The sequence below is a fragment of the Haemaphysalis longicornis genome, unplaced genomic scaffold, assembly GCF_048455015.1.
Source record: "Haemaphysalis longicornis isolate Haplotype H1 unplaced genomic scaffold, Haemaphysalis longicornis Haplotype H1 scaffold_4, whole genome shotgun sequence".
Classification (NCBI taxonomy): Eukaryota; Metazoa; Arthropoda; class Arachnida; order Ixodida; family Ixodidae; genus Haemaphysalis; species Haemaphysalis longicornis.
Genome location: NW_027526361.1, coordinates 40,668,487 through 40,689,235, shown reverse-complemented (window position 1 = coordinate 40,689,235; position 20,749 = coordinate 40,668,487). Strand labels below are relative to the sequence as shown.

Genomic DNA, 20,749 nt, shown 5'->3' with positions numbered 1-20,749 from the left:
CTATACATGACAAGGCCTAAGTTGACAGCGGGGACTTTACTAAAGCCTGTTTCCGCCTCTCCTTCCTCGTGCAGCAAAAGCGGACTCAAACGGAAGGGGTTCCGTAAAATGTTGCTCCTGAGGCGAGTCCGGAGAGAACCGGTTTTTGGGAGAACGGAATCCGTTCCGTTTGAGTCCGTTTTTTCAGCACAGAAAGACAAGAAAATAGGCTTAAGCACAACCACGTGCCTTCTCTGATTCCACTGGAGAGCACATCTCGAACAGCATACGATGCGTCTTCTCGAAAATAACCATCCCGAACACAAGAAGTTCAGCAGGGAAGAACAGTATCTCGTTCTTTGTACGGTTCACGCGAACTGCGGTTCTTTTTTTAGGCTATGTGCATCATCTTCAACCACAAAACTATTCGTTCTCAAGCAAACCTATTTGCTATTTGCATCTAGGCGTAATCAAATAAATTCAGGTTTTGACGGGAACCCGTCCGCTATGTGCATCATTTTTAACCACAAAACTATTCGTTCTCAAGCAAGAAAGCTATTTGCTATTTGCGTCTACGCGTAATCAAATAAATTCAGGTTTTGACGGGAGCCCGTCCGCTCGGTATAGATTCATGGCAGACAAATCCGCCGGCTAAAATCGTTGTCCAATGCGCGCGTTTTCGGTGGCTTTCTGTTTTTATATGCGCAGCCCCAGGTCTCGCCTATATCGTCCGCTGTGTTCCACATTTCAGTGTTCTCTCGCACGCCTCTTAGTATGAGTGAAAACGATGCACGTCAATACGACACCGAGGGGGAGCTATGTGGTCATTAGAAAGTGCTCTTGTCATACGATCAACGATTGAAAAACAAAAACAAAGAGAAAAACTTGGAGCATCCGCCATCTGTAAGCTGCCACAAATGTCAAACGTATACAGCTGCCTCCAGCTGCAAGCCACGGGAGGCTTGGTACCAACCTCTAACTGTGCCGGAACATTTAAATGTGAACGTTAAATCGTGTTTTCCGGCGCCGCTGGTCGAAATGTTAAAATCTAGATTAGGATTTCATGTTCCGAAGGTATACAGTTGAACAACTGGGAGCTCACTATAGTGGGGCGCTACGAATAACCTTGGACTGCGTGGAATCTCGACACACGGTTCATACACCATGCGGAATCGAATCGTGACCAAAATATTTGGTATGCAGTATGTGCAGTAGGACGTACCAAATCAGAAGTGGTGCCGTTGCCACACCGGTATTGTCGAAAATAGCGCATACATTCAGTTCTACACCTCTGCAGCGCGCGTATTACAACGCGCACTGAGAACTTAAGAATGCCTACGCGCTGTTTTCCTAAGAAATATTTTCTTGCGTAAAGAAAGCTTTGTGTAATACACCAAGTTTTTGCGTTAAATTTTTTTGTACTATTTTATTTGCGGTGACCCCTACACGTGTTTTTATTCCTTGTTACAAAAAACCACTTTGATTGCCAGCATATTCGTACGCCTCAGCAGCCGGTCATCTCGGTTTTTATGGGCGTGGTCCCTCAGGGGCTCGGGCTATCGGCGTCTCATGTCGTCGCAGTACCATGTAGTCAGGGCACTAAAACACCGGGATACCCGTTTTGCAACGCCTCGCGCTAGAACGTAACGCTTACTAAAAGAACACACCGGGACATTCGTTTTCCAACGTACGCCTCGCGCTAGAACGCGTCGTACTTCAAAGACACGAGACTTACAGCAAATTTGTATACCTCTACCCCCCAACGGTTTCATCTCCGTGGGCAAAAACGCTAAGGCTCCAAGAATACACTTATACACTGCATGCTTCACTCCTCCCCAGGTTTTACGTTAGTGGCGATGGCCCGGGATTTTTTCGGCTCCCTTAACCTCGTACCTCGATACGTTTAAAACACCTGTAAAGTGAGGAGTCATGTTATGCTGCCATAGGCAGCGAATGATTGTCTTTAACCACGTCTTTCCGGGAGCAGTCGTTCCTATCATGGACCCCAGTGGAGTTGCGCCCTCATCGCTACCATAAAAGAGCATTCAGTCGTCGGACAGCAATTGAGGGCCATAGAGCCGGCGGGTATGTAAGAAATGGGTCATCCGTTGCCAGCTTTGGGCGTATACCAACCGCTGAAGGGGCAGCAGTGTTGTCACCCTAGGGTTGCACTTTTCGCGCAGCGTGTGCACTTGTACTGCTCGCTCTTTCGGCGCCGTCCAAGGTTTCTGCGAGCGCGATATGGCCTGAGTGCGTGTTTCACCAACGTTGCCTCTCACAAGGGTAACACTTCCGCTTTTCCCTGGCCCCTTGTCGCCAACTTTAGTCGCACACTGAAGTGCATTGCTTCCGCTTTCACGTTTCATGCCCCCAGTGCAAAAAAAAAAAAAAAAAAAAAGGCCGCGTACGTGCTTCTTTCGTTGCAAATGTCGACGAAAGTCGATAGCCTTTCGTTAACATTTGTCAAGTAAATGCCCCCTTCGCTTTCCCGCTCACCTATCATGCTGTTCCTCTCCGGCCGCACTCCTCCCAAGGTACACACGCTTGAGGTTTGCTATTTAAACTTACTGCGTTCCACTGCTGCAGGCCGGGTGTTCGATGCCAGCGCTGCCGTACGGCGGAGACGCGCGGGAATTGAGGTGAACCACGTTTCTCTACTCCACACGTGCGTTCCCAGAACGTTGAAACTATCTAGTGAAACCTTTCGTAACTGTTTCCGTTGATTTCCTAAATTGCCGCTAGAAGCAAGAGTGGCGCGGGCGACAGCAGGCGAGGGAGTGAATTTTTTTATGCAGCGGATGCAATATTTCATTTGCTATCGCAAAAATCAAGCATCCATGAAGTTGCTATAAAGGAGCACTGCAAATATCACTTATGTATTGAGTTCTTGCCTCATATTTGCGTAATGTTTTATTCTTTTCAACAATGTTGACAAGTATGAATATTGCCACCGGACTTGGACGCAGACGTTTAGATTTGGCTGTCGGTATACAAATATATTGTGCAGCCTCTGTTTCACTTTCACCTGGGGGCTGAATCCAGCTACGGACAGACAGACAGACCAAAATTTTCGCGTTCAAGTAGCCCAAGAAAGACTATCGTCTTTAAAAAGCGTTATTCGCTCTGTGCTGTGACGACGAACACGAAAGAACGCTGTGCAGAAAGGCTCGGCGAATCGCCTGACGCACCAGTGATGTACAACCAATCAGGACCTACCAATCAGCCCCAAAACCTTCAAATTCGTCCGTTATGACCAAAGCATTGAACCGAAGTGGTTCGGTTCGGGTGACTTCGTTCAGTTCCGGTGCAGTGTTGAGCAATTAGGGAAGGGTCACACGTGATGCACGGGAGATATCGATCAGAAACCCGTGGACCTCAAATTATTAGTGGCCCTCTGTGATTGGCTATTACCCTACGTATTGGTTTTCCGGGAGAAGAGAGCTTGACAGGGAAAGGGGATAGGGAAAGAGAAAAAGGAGTGCAGCGGGAAGTGGACCGGCAGGGCGGTGAGGCCGAAACGCTACTGTCTTTCAACATTTGCAGCGAAGCAAACAGAAGCGCGGACCTTCTTTTTTTTGTGTGTGTGTGGAAGCTTTGCGATTGCTGTTTGGAGTGTACTTGAATAAAATCCTCAAATAGGGGTATGTATATCTATATACACATATACGGTCGAGGAAGAAAAGTTTCCGATGGTCCAGAAGAAATATCAAGAAGTAGAGTCCGACACACGACTCAAAAAACAAAAAGGTTAACTAACGTTTCGATTGGAAGACCAGTCTTCATCAGAGTAACAAGTAGAGTAGTGTACTTGTTACTCCAATGAAGACTGGTCCTCCAGTCGAAACGTTAGTAAACCTCTTTGTTTTTGTTTTTTGAGACGTGCATCAGACTCTACTTTTTGGTATATATACATATCTGCAGGGCGACAGCGAAAAATCTCCGGGGCTGTAGTAACAACTCTGCAATTTTATAACGAAGCTGTTTATGGCCAGGGTCCCGCGAATTTTCGTTAGTATATATATACTCCCAGGCAGGTAATAAAGGTTTCTAAAATGTTTGCCGCTGCGCAACCCGCGTCGGTCATGCATACATTCGCACCGCCCTCTCCTTCTCGGTTGTCTGAATGCCTGCGTGTCTACTTTCCTCCGTCCCCGCGGGGCAGCGGTACCGTCGTCGAGGCAAGCTTCTTTTCTCCGATTTGAATTCCACTGCTTTTGTGTCACCGTAGTGGGGACGCTGCATACAGTCCGGACTCCAGCTTTGCTGGTCATCCAGTTTCACAAAATGAAATGGCTCACGGTATTTTTTTATCGTGACTGCGTCGTCTGTTACAAAACTCCCCCGACTTCTACGAACATTAGCCGGCAGCTACACGGAATACTAGTTCGCGTGGCTTCCCCGGCAAGGCACGCACAGGCAGGTGCCGCAGAACCACAGGTGGGGTGAGGTACTGTGCAGCGCGGCTGGGCCTGCAGGTGCGTCAGAACGGGGCGACAGGCAGTCGGCGTGAGCAGCTCCACATCCCTTATTCCCAAGCCAGGCACACTTTTTTTTTTTCCCAGTGCAGTTCACATTCGTACGCAACCATTCGTATCCACCCGATATAATTTCTACCATGGCAGCATAGCACGTAAACGGCCCTATTATAACCCGGACTGTTCGTACTCCTCTCCTCTCCCCATTTACTATCAACTGCCACTGATGCCGCTGAAGCCAGACAATGCGTGGTAGTAAGCTTCCGGCACGTCTCGTACATGTCTGGCAATTTCATTGCGCTCGTTATCTAAACTCGCCTCCACCGTTTTATGCTGCAGAGCAAACTTTCGCAATTAAAAAAAAAAAAAAAAAAAAAAAAAAATCATCGAGCCGATTGCATGCTTTTGTTTCGTACCACGAGCTGTTTCTCCAGCCCTCGGTCGTGTGAATTCAGCACGTGTGCCACAAGTTTCGTGTCTATAATGCAGGCGAGGCAACGATCGCGCTCCGTTAGCCTCATGCCATACACTGCACTATATCTGGGGCTGTGCATGCCATTTACATATTAAAGCCCCGAGAAAACCGCTCTCGGCGTTTCCGCTTCACTCACTCGTTCTCCCCATCGAACAAAACGCTGTTGGGGACCGTGTCATTAAAAGAGGAATATTTCAGTTCCTTCAACATAGCCTCAGTTTCCACCTGTTTCACCCGCCCTTCCTTCCTTCTCCTCTCCATCAACACATCCTCATCCTGTTTTATTCCAGCTTTGCTCATCGCAGCAGCATCATTACCGCATAACAGTTATCCGTATGGCCTCATCTCTGCGTGGCGAAAAATTGGGTTAGTATCCTCCGTCCCTTAGCGCGTCTCTAGAGGAGCGCGGACGATGCTTCCGACTACGAGTCTCCTTGTATTCAGCGCGTTCCCCCCTCCATATCTCCCTCGCTCAATTCAATTTTGTTCGCGCGCGGCATTCTCTGGGTTCGTTCGCGCAACTGAGACTCGCGCAAAAAGAAGAGAAAGTTCCTCTGCTGGAGGAGGAGGCGGAGGAGTGAAACTTTATTTTTGTTAAGAAGAAAAGAGAGTTAGGGCCTGCGGCCCTCCTGCGGCAGAGTGGCAGCTGTTGCTCCATGACGACCTCAATCGGAGGTCTCCACTCGGAATCACGAGGGGCGCCCGATTGAGTTGTTTGGCCGCGGTTCCTGTTTGCGGCAGGCGCCGCGCTGTCCCCGCGCGCTCAATGTGCGCAGCACAGCCGCACAGTGGTTCGGGCGGCCCGCTAACACGCTCTCGCTCCACTTCTTTTCATGTCAGGAACTAACGCAATGAAAGCGCAATAAAACCGCGGTATCAGTAAGCATATGTGACAAATATAAAGACAATAGATGGTCCAATTATGACTACATACAATAAAAACTACGGTGCGAAAGTTTGAAAATGCTTAGTTTCGTTATGTTAATCAATACGGCTGTTGAGCGCGGCATCGTTTATTCAGGCGACAAATGTTGTGGGGCCGATTATGAGTCAAGCAAAATATGTAGACGAAGAAATGGAAGCTGTCGACGAACACCCGTTTATTGGTCGACAGTTCCCACTCGCCGCTGCGGTTGACCGACAGCGTCACAGGTCCCGGACGAAATCGCCGTAGCAACAGCCATATTCGAGCTGGCTGTGGGCGAGCTGGGCGGCGGCGCGCTTCAATCACTTCGTGCGCTCAGAGAGGCGATTTAAACCACCTGCGCTCTGCAGTGAACGAACGCCACATAGCGTTGCCTAAAGGCCGTCGATCCGAGGCGGCACGCACCCAACCGGGCCCGAGCTGGACTTGCAAAGGCGACCCAATACATCATCCGTCTGCTTACGAATATCGCTGTCGTCGAGTTACTGCGACAGGTTGGCGTAATTATGTAATTTTGTTTCATTGCGTGGAACCGGACGTCAAAGATCTTTCTGTTCCGTTATGCCGGCGCGCGGGCTATTTTAGAAATAAATTTAACAATTTTGGAGTTTTTTTTTTTTTTTTTTCTGATTGGCTGTACGATTTGTCACGGCTGACAAACCCGAAAAGTTGAGTGCCAGGATCCGGCGACGGTTTCCGGAACAGGTAAAAAAAAAGAATGCCGCTTACAATATCATGATTTCCTGCGGTCAGGTCGCAAATTACCGGGTTCGACGTCCGGGAAAACTGATGGCTCAGGCGGAAGCAACGGCTCAACATTTTTGTCGCCTAACAGGGTTCGCCTTTTAAAGGTACGGCCATCAACGAGAGTTTTTCAGGCGGTTAAAGCCGCGCATTAAAAGTGGTGGCATTTTGATGGGCGTCCGCTCAAAACGGGCTATCGTACGCATTTTCACACTCCTTCAAAAATAACGTTTGCAGCCAGCACACTTGCTTGGTATAATTATGCTGTTTAGCCCGATAGTCGCAGCTCTAATTCACACCACGTTGGCGGAATGCCTGTAGAAGGGAAAAAAAAAACAATCTGACGCTCCTTTCTGGAAGAAAGATGGTTGACACGTGAAGCTTTCTCCGATACAAGTGCTAAGTCCACAATCCAACCAGCCAAAGCCCAAATCTACGACAACGACAACCTAACCAAATGCGATGTTACGATCTTGTATCCATTAGTTTGTGCCTGAGTCGTCTGAATGTGCTGATTCGGTCAGCTCAGCGTTGTCGTTGATTTGGGCTTCCCATTGGTCAGCGTGTGTCGTGATCAACGTGCCAAATGTGCGCCCATTAGATAATACTTTCATCATCATCATCATCATCATCGCTCAACCGTATGACGCTAAAGTGTACTTGTCTACCGCAATGGAGCCCGTTATGCATTGAAAGACAACCTATTGCGTGACTGACGTGCCCTTTGTGGAAACCCGTCGTATGAAGTTGGCTTTCCTGCAGTAACTCAGGCGTTCCTGCAGTGCGCCTTTTCCGACAACCACCACAAGTAGGACGTAAAAAGCTTCGCTTTAAGAAGACAGATAAACGTCAATGTGGGGTACCCAAATCAGCCTAAATCAATCCGTAACCTTCAACTAGACGTGCCGTTTTCTTTCGATGGGCTAACGGCTGCGTTTGCAGCGGCTTGCGCATACCAAGCTGATGGTCTGAACGCCGATCAACGTATACACTACGCGCCATCGGTCGCATTTGAGCTAGACATCTGTGCGCGCGGTCGCTGTGCGCTGTACAGCGGTATTATGCGAAGCGCGCAATACGTTTACTCGCACCTGACATGCTGCACGCTGCGCGGAGGCTTAATAAGCCCATCAAAAATCCAATTAGAGGCTCCGTGGGGTGCGCGTTAACGACTTCTTTCTTGGCGTTCCGCCACCTTTTCACTCTCGCCGTGCATGTTCATTTGTGGCTCATTTGACACGAGACAACTGTAGCCGTGCTACACAAGGCAGCGATGGCTACATTTGATTTCACGCTGGTAATAATTAAATTAAATACCAAACTGAAGCTCCCTTCTTCTAAAGGGAGTTTCAGTTGGACAGGACGAGGAAACCCGCCAGTCCGTCTGTGACGGTTGACGTGCCACGTTTTCGCCGCATACGAGAATGCTATTAACAAACGGTGCTAGGGCCTTCGATATCAAACTCCTTATAGTTAAAACTTGATATAACGAAGTCACCGGTAGCCGCGAATTATTTCATTAAATTGAGAACTTAGTAAAATAGGGGCTGCAATTTTAAAAGCCGTTGATTCAAAAGGAGGCGCATCTACCATGACATCGTAACTGCGGCGGCCGCGGCGCTCGCCTGCCGGTAATTTAGCAATGCGCTGAATATCCGCGGTGAAAATTACAATGAAACGCTAGGGGTTCTGGTGAGAAACGAATTTATTTCCTGGCAAAAAAAGCGTGTGATTTTCGCCTGCGCGCGTTTCGTTAGCATTGGGCAGGCAGACTTTTCGTAGCATGCAAGCGTGTTCAGTTAAGGCGTCCTCGGTTCCTTCGTGCACGCCCCAGCAAAGTCCCTGAGCAACTGAGCAAGTCAATACCGTTCATCACCTGTCCTGGAGCGGGCACAGGAGCTTCAGCAGTTTCTGGGTCGTCAGCATCACACGACACCTCTTGTGCGTCTGGAACTAACTGTACGATTTCTTCGTCATTCAAAACCTTCGTCGTGTCGGCGTCTGCGTCGGCGCTCGGAAGCTCAGACCTGCTTCCACCCCGTTGAGGAGGAGGAGGAATCACTTTTATTGAGCCTTAGGCTGGTTTACGGAAGCGGTGTGGCAGCCGGTTTAAGGCCGGCAGCGACGTTGGCAGCACGGGTGACCAGAAGTATCTGGACCTCTGGGTCCGAGCTGCCCAGCGCTCTCTCCCACTGCTATACGGGTGGAAATGGGTCTTGAGGACAGGCCAACATGGAATGAACCAACGTGGCTAGGTCCCCGCAGAGTGGGCAATTTGGCGATGGGAATTGCGAGGGGTGAATTCGGTGCAGAAGTGCGCGGCAGGCTAAAGAGTGCGTCTGCAGGAGTCGCCATAAGCGCTCCTGATCGTTGGTCAGCTCAGGGTGGGCAGGAGGGTATTGACGGCGAGCGAGGCGGTAATGCGCAGTGATATCATGGTACGTGATTAAGTGATCCCTGGCGGACCTTGCGCCGTGGTGGGGAATGAGGCTGGCACCGGCACGGATAGTAAGTCCTCGTGCTGTGTTGTGTGCTGCCACATTTCCCCCCAAGCCGGTGTGCGCCGGGGTCCAGACGATGTCTACCGGGGAGGTCGGGGGACTTTGAATCCACCCCGTTGAGCACACAAAGCTGTTCCCAGGAATTGGGCGGGATTTCTTTTTTCTGGCGTTGAGGGCTCGCGGAACTCGAAATACTTCGTAAAATCGGGAATGGAGCTGAATCTATTTCGTTAGTTCGAGTTCATGAAAGCATTGAGGCGTATAGGCACCAGCGGGGGAATCATAATTTTTATATCGGGAAATTCGTAAGATTGGGTTTCGTTATATCGAGTTTTGACTGCGTTGCCCCTAAAAAGATGCCTTCCCTGTAATGAAGTCGTGTTGCAGTGAAGCCGACTTTATAGAGCTCGGTATGCGACGCTTTATGGGGATACGTGGGGGTTTTCATGGAGCTATGTAATGCAGGGCTTTAGGGCTTTCGTATTTTCGTAATACCACTTATATTGCCGCTAAAAATGTCTTCCCGGCAAAGCATTTACGAATACTCAGCTCAGTATGCAACACTTTACAGATTCATGGGGTCTTATGGAGGACCTGCCAACTTTGGTATAATACTGCTTATACGGCGCCTGGAAGAAAGCCTTCCCAGTAATGCATGTGTGTGCAGTTGTGAAACCGACTTTAAAGGATCACAGTGGATAGCAGAGCGGCTTATTAAGCACTTATTCGTCATTTATCACACCGCAGTTTCTGCAATATATATATATATATATATATATATATATATATATATATATATATATATATATATATATATATCTTTTGGGAGCTGGGGTAGTGTGGGAGGGGATTCCACTCGAGGTGAGGCGAGCACTCCTCTCAAATACGTCGAGCACGGTAACATCCCGCTCCCCGAGTGGCATTCACGGTTCTTTTCTCCTCTCCGCAGGTACACGCGCAACCTGGTCGACGAGGGCAACGGCAAATTCAACCTGATGATCCTTTGCTGGTCCGAGGGTCAAGGCAGCAGCATACATGACCACGCCGACTCGCACTGCTTCATGAAGGTATGCACACTGCATGCGCATATTGAACCCTATTAAGTCATCAAGACAACAATTGTATGTCTCTATGAGCAGTATGCCGTTAAACGGACTTGCGGCTTCAATTATTCCTTTACATTGCACCGGCTGGGGTGCATGTACAAAAGCGAATGTCGCGTTCCTCGTCATCCCTTCGTATATATAATACAGTCGAACCAGCGTGTCAGAGCCTTCTGAATAACGAAACTTTCCTCTTACGATCGAAGGATGCAACATATGCACTACCACTATGGAAGTTCCCTTATTACGAACACTAAACACGTGCTCTATCACCGTTGCTTCGAGCTAAAGTTTTACATGTGCACGTGGTAGATACCATACCCCGTGTTTCAGGTCACACCACTTGCACGTGTGGCAGGAACGGGAAGGGAGGGAGGGGGGGGGGGGGGGGGGGGGGGGGCGTATGCATGTACCTCCTTGGTGGTTGTACACCAAGGGCTCGGGAATATGCGACCGCGTCGTTTCTATCGGTCATCCCGTGCCTAAGCTTATCCAGGACGTGTGACTGATACGTCACTTGGTGTTACCTATACACGCATAGGACTGTTTTCTGTCCCGCACCAAATCCGACCAAAGCATCACCCATGCTGTCCTACTCCTTTCTGTGCAGCAAAGTTTCGCGGCTGTGCTGGGACCTGCATTACATGGCCAGACTAACCAAGACTAAACAGTTATTCGCAGCCCATATAGTGAGTTTATCGCGGCTATGTTGCATGCTCACCCACAAAAATGGCGGGAAATCGAGTCGACGTAAATAGAGTGAAATACTATCAAGATCAGCACAAGGCAAACGAGGGCGCAGACCACATGGCTTAAATGGCACAAATCATGCTCGGATGTTGTTACGATTTCCTTGCTGAAGTTTTGCGGAAGCAAAAAGAGGACGCGCGAGTATGTGCAGGTTCCCACGTGATCGCATATACCGGAGCTGCAAGAGTACGTTTCAGCTACAAAGAAGCGTGAAACCCTCTGCCGTTTTTTTTTTTTTTTCGCATCTTTTTTAAGACATTCGGCAGCGTAGTGCTGGAAGTTTCCAAGGCAACGCACTGACAGGAACGTGGTGGGATCTCCTTGCTGGGCAGAGATGCTCGTGAGGCCGCAGCATTATTGGCGCTCCGTCCTACCCCTGGTCTTTTAGTAGGAGTCTTATTGAACCAAGCCAACGGGTTACGCTGCTGTGATGAACCCCTTTGTTCGTGTATTGGGCCTAATCAACGAACCACCGCCCACTGAGCAACACTTTGTGGGCGGCTCCAGTTTCCAGTCATTCATAGGGCAGATGGCAGGTCCACCCTTACAAGCCAGATGCGGTTAGCAAACGACGAGCAGACTTCGATGACGCGATGCGCGCGCTGAAAAGTCTTGCCCGACACGCACTGCGAATAGGCCTGTGACCACCCATCCCGAGACTCGCGGGACTGGGACCGCACTGGGGGCTATTGTTTCGCCCCCCGCAAGAGATGCGAAAATCTTCAAAAATGTCTCGCATAGTACTAAGGTCCCGGCAAGTAAAATCCCAGGTCTTTCAGGTGAACGGGAAGGTGCCAACGTTACGTCTTGGGGAACGTGCACTGCCATGACTGGGGGGCGACGCTTTCGATTGGTCATGGCATGCAGACACACCCGCAAGTCCAGGGATAAGCTCAGTGAGCGAATGGCCCCACCACTTCGGCCAGTGTCGAGACACGAGTTGTAGGAACACGCGGAGGCGTGCTGCACAGGGAGGCTAATGGCTGCAGCGGAGCACATCGAAGCCGCCTGGTGCTGGGAACTGAGCACGCAGTCATGGTCCACCTTTATCGTTGGGGGCGCTGCCAGAAGGCAAGAGAATAAGCATTCCGTGTGTTCCGTACGTACCTTGTGTAGCGGGACCCAAATGGGCACTTGCGCATTCGTTCCGGTAGGGTGGCTTAGTTCCGCTGAATGCCATCGAATTCGTTCCGGTGGGGTGCGGCCCTCCTCGCCGTGCCCGCGCGCGCAGGCGCAGTCGGGTCTCGGTACGGGCGGTACATACGGAACACACGAAATGCTAAAACTTTCTATTTATACTTGCGCGGATGCATACAGCGTCACAGACCCTCCGTATTGCAAAAAATCCCTCTAAAAGCCATAAAATAAATTAATGTAGCTAGTTTCTAATTCTGCTGCGTCATCGTATTTCGCATCTTGCTCGTAGGAAGATGGTCACACTTACTGCGCATGCGTGATGTTTCGCCGAGCACACGGCAGGCCGCTCTGATAAATACCGGCGAACACGCGCTTCCGTGTTCACCGCAAAAAGCGTGCGCACCAGTGTTGTACCATGTTGTCTGCATGCTTGCGTGTTTGAATGCACCCATTGCGCATGCCTGTCACCATTTCTTGGGGAGAGGAAGCAACCCTTTGGCCCTCGGTGCGCAGGTGCTGAGCGGCACGCTGAAGGAGGTCCGGTTCGCGTGGCCCCAGACCACGGACGGCGTCGAGGCGCCCATGATCAAGAAGGGCGAGACCGAGCTGGCCCTCGACAGCGTCGCCTACATCAACGGTACGCAGTACGCCGTGGACACGGTCGCCGCCATGGAAGCGCGGGCGTGATGGTGACGATCATCATCATCACCAGCCTATCTACGCCCACTGCAGGGCAAAGGCCTTTCCCGTTAATCTATACCGGTCCCAGTCACGGCGCGGGTAGACCGCGGACGTTCCGGGACGAAAATGTCGGGGCCTTCTTTTCGCGCGGCCATTCACAAATTTCGGTGCGAGGGACCAGCGGTATTGCAACCAATTTTGGAGCCAAGAAAACCCCTGATCAAGAGCCACGTAACTCCCTTTGCGCTGTCGTCTGCTGGCTTCTCGGTACTCGCGGATGCCCGGCCGAACAGGATCACCCGGTGGCGTTCTGCAACGTCACACATCCGTCCGCCGTGTGAATCCCGCTTTGGCGGCTCTCCCGCCGCACACGTCACGGCGGGGGTTCCAAAGAAAAGGGAAAGAAAAGAGCAAAAAGCCCTCAGTGTTTTATTTATTTCTTGCATCCCTAACTAATTTTACTGACTTTCGCTCCAACCCTCCCTCCAGCAATCTATCTATTTATCTATTCACTTCATCTATTCGCTCCTCACTGTGTCCTCCGATGCCGTACTTTTTTCACCAACTTAGTCACCTTACAATCTTGGAGCCCCCCCGCCCCCCCGCTAAAACAGCCAACATTAGCCATCATTAGTAATTGGCCAAGTTAACTATGAGCTCCTCTTCTCTCGCACAAGTTGTATATCCATGCAGTCCTGCACAATATGCCCTGTAGTTTCTCAGTCCGTGCCGCAGTATACACGGATCTAGCCTGGTTGCTTGTAGTGTACCCTGTTTTAAGGCAACCCGCCCATGCTTGAGCAATGCAATGCCTTTTGTGCTATCACAGAAACATTTCCTTTTAATTTTCAGCTTTTCTGATCTGTAGGTATACAGACTCCTTTTCGTTTGCAATATTCTCCTTGCTCAATTAATTGTCTCCCCAAAGAGCTTCACAAGTTTCATAACACAGGCCAATGCATTTTGCGTTAACAGGCCACCCTTTGTTTACTGATGGTTCCTTTTCTGCGGCGAACGCGCGTTATCGAGCATTGCTGCTGCTTCACCTCAGTTACCTCGAGCTCAGTGGGCACGAAAGGGCACAGTGGGCAACGGTCAAATTAGTGTCGCATAATGGCGGCGATGGGAGCAGTCATATTTGATTTTACCCAACCGGCTAACCGCTTCCGCTCACTGATTAGCCAGAGTCACTGTAATTATTAACAGTGACTCTGGCTAGTCAGTGAGCGGAAGCGGTTTATCCGGTTGGGTAAAACTCACGACTGCTCCCATCGCCGCCATCATGCGACACTAATCAGACCATTGCCCCGGACACCATCACACTAGGACGCGTTTTATGTAGGCATTCCTACTTTAGTGAAGTCATTGCCCAATCGATAATGTACACAGTTTAGATTTCGCTAGTAGGTACTCTGCCGAGCAGGCTTCTTGAAAAATAATGTGGGCCACGAGAAACATGTTTTTTTGTATCTAAAGTTCTATGCTCCTGATTTATTTTTTTGTATAGGCTCACCAAATTATCCTTCTAAGTTGCATTCTTTGCCGATTAGCCCCTCAGCCAGGACCATGTACCGCCCTGCATTTCCACAATACTGCAGATTTCGCGAAAGTTCCTCCTGTAATCGTTATAATAGTGTAAATAGAGACAGTTGGTCAGACGAAATTTTGAAAAACTAAAAAAGTAGAAAAATATATAACAATACGGAAATCGGTAAAATGTATAACGCATGGCATTTGCACAATAATGCAGATTTCGCAGATGTTCCACCTGTAATCGTTTTAATAGTGCAAATGGGGATAATTGGTCAAAAGAAATTATGAAAACCAGAAAACTTGGCTGGAAAGAACTCGCACTCAAGACAAGCGGCATAAGAATGCTACGCATTAGTAGATAATTCTCCGCATTTCTGCAGATTTTTTTTGTTTTGTTTGACGATAACAAAATACGTCCCTGCGTGTGTTTGAGTGTCAACATACTTCAACAACCTGTACAGGTCAAGGTTTCCAGATAACTCTGTGATGTTGTATAAACAAGCTGCGTGATGTCAGGGACATGTCACAGCAGCTGGCATTATACGGCTTAGCAACAGCATCCGCAAGAATGCGTGCGGCCCTTACATTATCATTCGCCCACGGCTAATCAGACTCTCCTGTGCAGCTTATAAGCTGTCGCACAACAAAGCATGCAATGCAGCTGCAATCACCTGTGTTCACAAAAACCCATACGAACAAGCAGTACATTTAAGGTTGGGCTGGGCAATCAACCGATTAGCTTCTCAATTAATCAACTCGTGCTTTGATTGATCAGTTAATCGGTTTAGTTCTCTTGGTTTAAATACAGTCGAACCTTGCTATAACGAACCTAGCATCGAGGCAGTAAATTTATCCAATGTTCATTGCAACAGTAGGGGCAGAAATCGGGTCTAAGAAATCGGCAGCAATCTGGCTAGCGAAAAAATGTTAGACACAAAAACACAATATGCTGGTCTTCGAACCCACCATGAACAAGGTAATCCTTACCTGTCTCCTCGTGGCATTTCAAACTAAATGGGCCAGAACATGACAACGTAAAGTTACAGCAGAACAAAGTCTGAAAAAAAAAAAATGGCCCGTGTTCTTATTTAAGTAGGATATCATCTTCGTCAGGTGGCTTTTCACAGCAATGAGCAGGATAAAGTTAACGACAGTGTCCATGAACGAAAAGGCCTTTTGTACTTCCGTAGTTTTGGACGTCGGGAGATTTTCCGAGTAGTTTATCAGCCTTTTTCAAATATTTATGCGTTATAGCCGATATTGCACGCGGTCTCGCGGTTTTGGTTTCGTTATACAAAGAAAAAAATAACTGTCACTGAAATAAAGCGTGGCCAACCAAAGTCCATGTTTAGTTTGCCATAGTCGATAATTCACTATATCAGTGTTCGTTATAATGAGGTTAAACTGTAAACCTAATGTGCCTGCTCGAAATCGAACGTGATATCTTGGATTTTCTCTTGCCCAAGTACCCAACTTAGCATCCCAACAGGAAACGATGTTGGTGTGCTCATAGATCATAATGCAAAGAATAGCATGTTCGCAGCAGCAGTTAAACAACGATGGCTGAGAGAAATACTAGAAGGTCCACAATTTTTTAGGTATATATATATATAGCTACAACAATGTATACAACTAAAAGAAAAAAAAAAGTGCAAACATGCACAGACATCACGTTTTGGGTGTTCAATGAAATAACTTGGCATAAATAATCGACAATATTTTGGAGCCATTTGACGAATGAATATTGCCGGCTTCAAACCACCCAGAAACACTGAAACAGTGATGATTAAGAAAATGGTGAGATATTGAACCATAACCTTAATTGACTCAAGATTGAGTGGGCTCCCCACTATGGGAGTTTGTCACATCTCTCAGACTCAGTCGCAAGCGAGTGGTCAGGCTGCACACACATGGTGCCTCGGCATGCCAGACATCCTGGAGCATGCACTGCACCGCTGTACTTTGCCCTGCTCAATGCGTCCTTTATAAGGTTCAGTTTAAGACGAAGTTATTGCTGATTGAATATTTTATTAAAGCTGACCAACTACTCATAACTAGTCAGCAGCCATTGTATCACACTTTTGACATTTCCCCTCTTAATGTTCTCACCGTGAATTTCTCACAGCTCAACTTAATTACGAATGATTTGAACCACAAAAATGCAGTAATATCAACAGAGACAGTCAACGCTATTAAAAGAAGCAGGGTGAGGAAAGAAGGTGGCATAGCCCCCCGAATCGAACTGCCTTAGGCTCGGCTGTGATAAGCTAGTTCCCTTCCAAAGGAGTCTGTGATCACCATATAGATCAACCTCCTCCCCTAATTCCGTCCCGCACTTGTGGCGCAGACTCACTGGGCCTGCACCGAGTGGAGAACCCGAGCCACTGTGAGCCGGCGGTGAGCCTGCACCTGTACTGCCCGCCCTTCGACGAGTGCTCCATGTTTGACCAGCGCACGGGCCACCGCTCCAAGAGCAAGGTCACCTTCTGGAGCAAATACGGCGAGCGCACACCCTTCGTGAGTGCAGCACCTCTCACTCATTTACCACACACGCCTCAGCGACGTTGCAACCAGTTGCACCAAAACAAAAACAGTGCTTAAAGGGGCCATGCAGACAAAATTAAACTTTGGTTCATTCCAAAGGTTGCCTTGTTGGAATCATACTGACACCACTTTTAATGTACACTTTGCTCAAATAAGCTTCATAATTAGGAAAAAAGGGAATGGCCATGCGACCCTTTAGCTCATTTCCCGCAACAGAACCTATGATGTCATAACACCCAGCTGTGCGATTGGCTGGGGCCGGCAAACCCAAACGCAAATTATGCAGGTCTTAGAATCTTGCAGCATGAGCTATTTTCACTTAAATGTAATGCATATATTCATTTTATAAAAGTAAGAATGGTGGGGTAAGCATGGAAGTTACAAAAGTACAAGTAAACATTGACGTACTAGAGTGCGCTGTTGTTGGTACTGCGCACACTTGGCTTGTTATAACTGCACAGCAGTGTGGCGCTTTCGGGTTGTCTGACACAACAAAGGCCGATTGGCGTAAGTGACGTTGTCCTACATGACCCTGTTTGTCGAGGGTATTCCATGTCAACAACACGAGTACTTTCTACCGTAACTAAAACAAGCCAGGCGCAAATATGGTCAAAAACAAAGCAAAGGCGGGTAAAGGTCAGCCACGGTATGGTGGCGCCATCTGGGAGGACTGACAGTAAACAAGGCTGTGTAGTTTGCTGAATGCCTAGTGCCGCGTTTGCATTCACTTCAAGGCCTGCTTTTTTGACGTCATCGCAGACAACCTCGCGAAACGAGATTTGGTGGGGGAATCAAATCTTTACCTTAACTGATTAATTTCTTAGTGAATAAAGCATCATTTGCTGCTGAACAAGTGCTGGGGGAACAATAAAACACCAAATCTTTCGAATAAAACAAACTTGTACTTTGTCTGCATGCCCTCTTTAATGCAGAATTTGTTTTAGAATGTTGAACAACTTGACATTGCACCAGCACTGTAAAAGAAGAACTAACACTGCTAATATTACGAAATTTTCAGCTGTCCTCCCTGGCCTGCGCTCAAGACACTTGAGTCGGATAGTTTAACACAGTAATGAATAACGCAGCCAGCGTTAATTAGAAATGCTGCTGCTGAAAAGTAAGGGACTGTGAAGCTGAATCAAACAGCTTTGTTGCAGTCTTGTAAATGCAGAGACTAAAAGATACAGGCCATAATCTGACACAACATCAATCGCAAGTGTGCCACGTTTATCACATAACATTTTCAAGAACAAAACTTGAGTGCAAGACACTGGCTTGTTGATTTCTTCTCACCAAAGTGGTTTACTTGGCACCACATGACCCAGGATATGGCTTTAGTTCTGTTCACCATGGCTCTATGTCACACCATGCTAACATCGTACTCAAAAATAAAATAAAAAGAGAAATGCACTGAGGTGAGTTGTAAATGGTGTCGAATTGCTTTACCAGATTTTTAGAATGCACAGGCCCCGTTCTGATGTTTCTGGCTAATTTACATGCACTCTTTAGCAAGAAATGACCGTTCAAAACTGCACGCCCCCTCACAAAATCCTCCTTACCATCCTGGCATATCTGCAGGGCTAAATTTGGCAAAATTGTTCGCGTATTTAACCTTCAGAACCCATGCTAAATAAACAGAAAGTTATCACTATCTAAGAATTAGATGAATATATTAATTCTTAAGGCAGAGAAAGCACCTAAACATAATTCAGACAAGTGCTACGTCATTACTAGAGGCCGGATTTTCACACATTAAAAAATCGCGTTTAGGTGCCAAAAATAGACAGGCAAAACAACACTTTAGGCCTCCAACGTTGGAAATATAGGCACCATAAATTTTTATATGATTACAAATAATTTCCAACGAAGACATGTTCGACCTGTTCTACGACAGGAAAACCAAAATTGTTATTGTTTATGACGACCCAAAGGCGCCAACAGCTGAACATAGCCGTTCAATTGTCCCATGAAACTGCTGGGCTAATGCCAATCTATCGGCTTAATCTAACAAGCGCACTGGTCCCGTTCATGTTCAGCGGACACTATTGCTTCCTAAGCATCGCATACAGGGTAGGGTAACAAGCATGAAAAAGAATACTTGAGAACTGGGAGTACCGATTAAAAAAAGTGCTAATTTATGCTTGCTTAATGCAATTAAATTATGGCACAACAAAAATAAACACAAATAATAAATGCAAGAAAGACTTCAATTTATTAAGAAACTAATATGTTATGTCATGAGGACTGTGAAGTACTACCACTCGGGGAATCTGCTCACATACAATAATATTAATACTATATCCCAATTGTATAGGCAACAAGTACCTGCACTGCTGAATACACTACCACTCATTAGAAAAGCCTTTTTAAAATGTGTTTAACAGCGAAACGTATTTTTGATTTAGCAGTGTATTTTAGAGCCCGTCGGCCGTGTGGATTTTAGGGACTAAGGAAATGCAGCTGAACAAGCGATGCTTCGCTGCTGGCTCTTCAATACAGGAATGATCTGCCATTCTGCCATCTGGCGTGTTCAATGCTCAACCATTGCGTTGAAAATAGTTGGATTCGAGTGTGCTTCTATAAACAGATATGATTACTCCCCATATTAGAAGAAATCTGTTTGGAGAGCACACAACGCATAGTTTAAGGATCACTGTGAAAATTGCGGAACCAATAGCAAACTACCCACATCTGCAGATTTCTGGATTAAAAATTGTGCCTCTGGTCACTAAGAATGAGCGTCCCATTCCACTGCTGCTAGCGGTTGTCTCCAGGAGTTGGTTCAACTAGAGGACTAGGTTGTACCTTATGGAGTTCCAAGCAGTCAATGCTGCTCGGCAACACGAATAACGATCGCACTGTAAAGCAAAACTTGAGGCCCAATAGTGCATATAGGGGCCGATTTTGAAACTAGGCACTATAAAAACACCATAAAAGCTCTTCTTAACCTCTAATTCATCCTCTAATATCAAAGTGGGGCGACAGGAGTGCAAGGAACAAAATAGGCAGCGGCCTAAAATCCGGTCTCCAGTCATTGCAGCAGCAAACGGTGCATGCCAGTTTCTCTTCTGCTGCCAATTACAGAGCAACTGGGGCTCTAGCCAGGGTTCTATGCCTTTTTTTTTTTAACACGAAAGTGTTTTATTCCGGGATTCACGAAAATTTCACTTACGTCATATCCGTCACGGAAGTGACGCCAGTACAACGAAGCAAGCAGCCTGTAAAGGGTGCACCCCTGTACACACGGTCTTCTTGCGGGGAAGCAACCTTTAGTACTATAGAGTATGTTACATTTAGTGTTGTTCGTTTTCGAGTAATATGTTTTAACACGAAAGTGTATTATGCCGGGATACATCAAGATTTCACTGACATCATATCAGTCACGGAAATGAGGTCGGTACACCTTTGCCGAAGCGACCCGCCAGCAGGACGTCGCTCGCCAAGCAGACCAACAAGGCAGCCGCCGTCCCGCAAATCATGCTCAGCTGCAGATTTCGCTGCACATTTCACTTTCATGTTTTGCGGATTCCTATGACACAGGAATCAACCACAGTTTTTTTTTTTTTTTGTGCAGGTGATCACTCCATCAGAGCCCGAACAGTACGAGAACAACTAGAAGCAATCGACAGCCGGCCACAGGCGTTTGAAGAGAAGATCGGATGCTTCTCGTGCATTTCCAAGTGGCTCCCTGCTGCCCAGTTCGCGTCCTCATGCTGCGCGTATATATATTTTTTTTGTAAAGAGGACAAGGTTTTTTTTATGACGTGTCTTGTGCATGCACACCTCTGGGACGATCCGCAACAAATAAACACAGTGGTACAAAAACGGGACCACTTGTTGAAGATGTGTTTTTGCTATTGGTACCTTGACATGGCATCAAGATTGATTCAGCAGAATGACTA

General features: G+C 47.6%; 1 protein-coding gene across 1 annotated transcript in view; it reads left to right on the top strand.

Moving 5' to 3' along the window:
- LOC144178553 (cysteine dioxygenase type 1) overlaps positions 1-20,689 on the top strand; it is a 59,060-nt gene extending 38,371 nt beyond the window's left edge. The window contains exons 2-5 of the mRNA XM_077706491.1: positions 10,049-10,166; positions 12,603-12,726; positions 16,651-16,820; positions 20,422-20,689. Of these exons, the coding sequence (XP_077562617.1) occupies positions 10,049-10,166; positions 12,603-12,726; positions 16,651-16,820; positions 20,422-20,463 (454 nt within the window). The 3' untranslated portion in view covers positions 20,464-20,689. The remainder of the gene's footprint in view (positions 1-10,048; positions 10,167-12,602; positions 12,727-16,650; positions 16,821-20,421) is intronic.
- Positions 20,690-20,749: the final 60 nt, after the last annotated feature.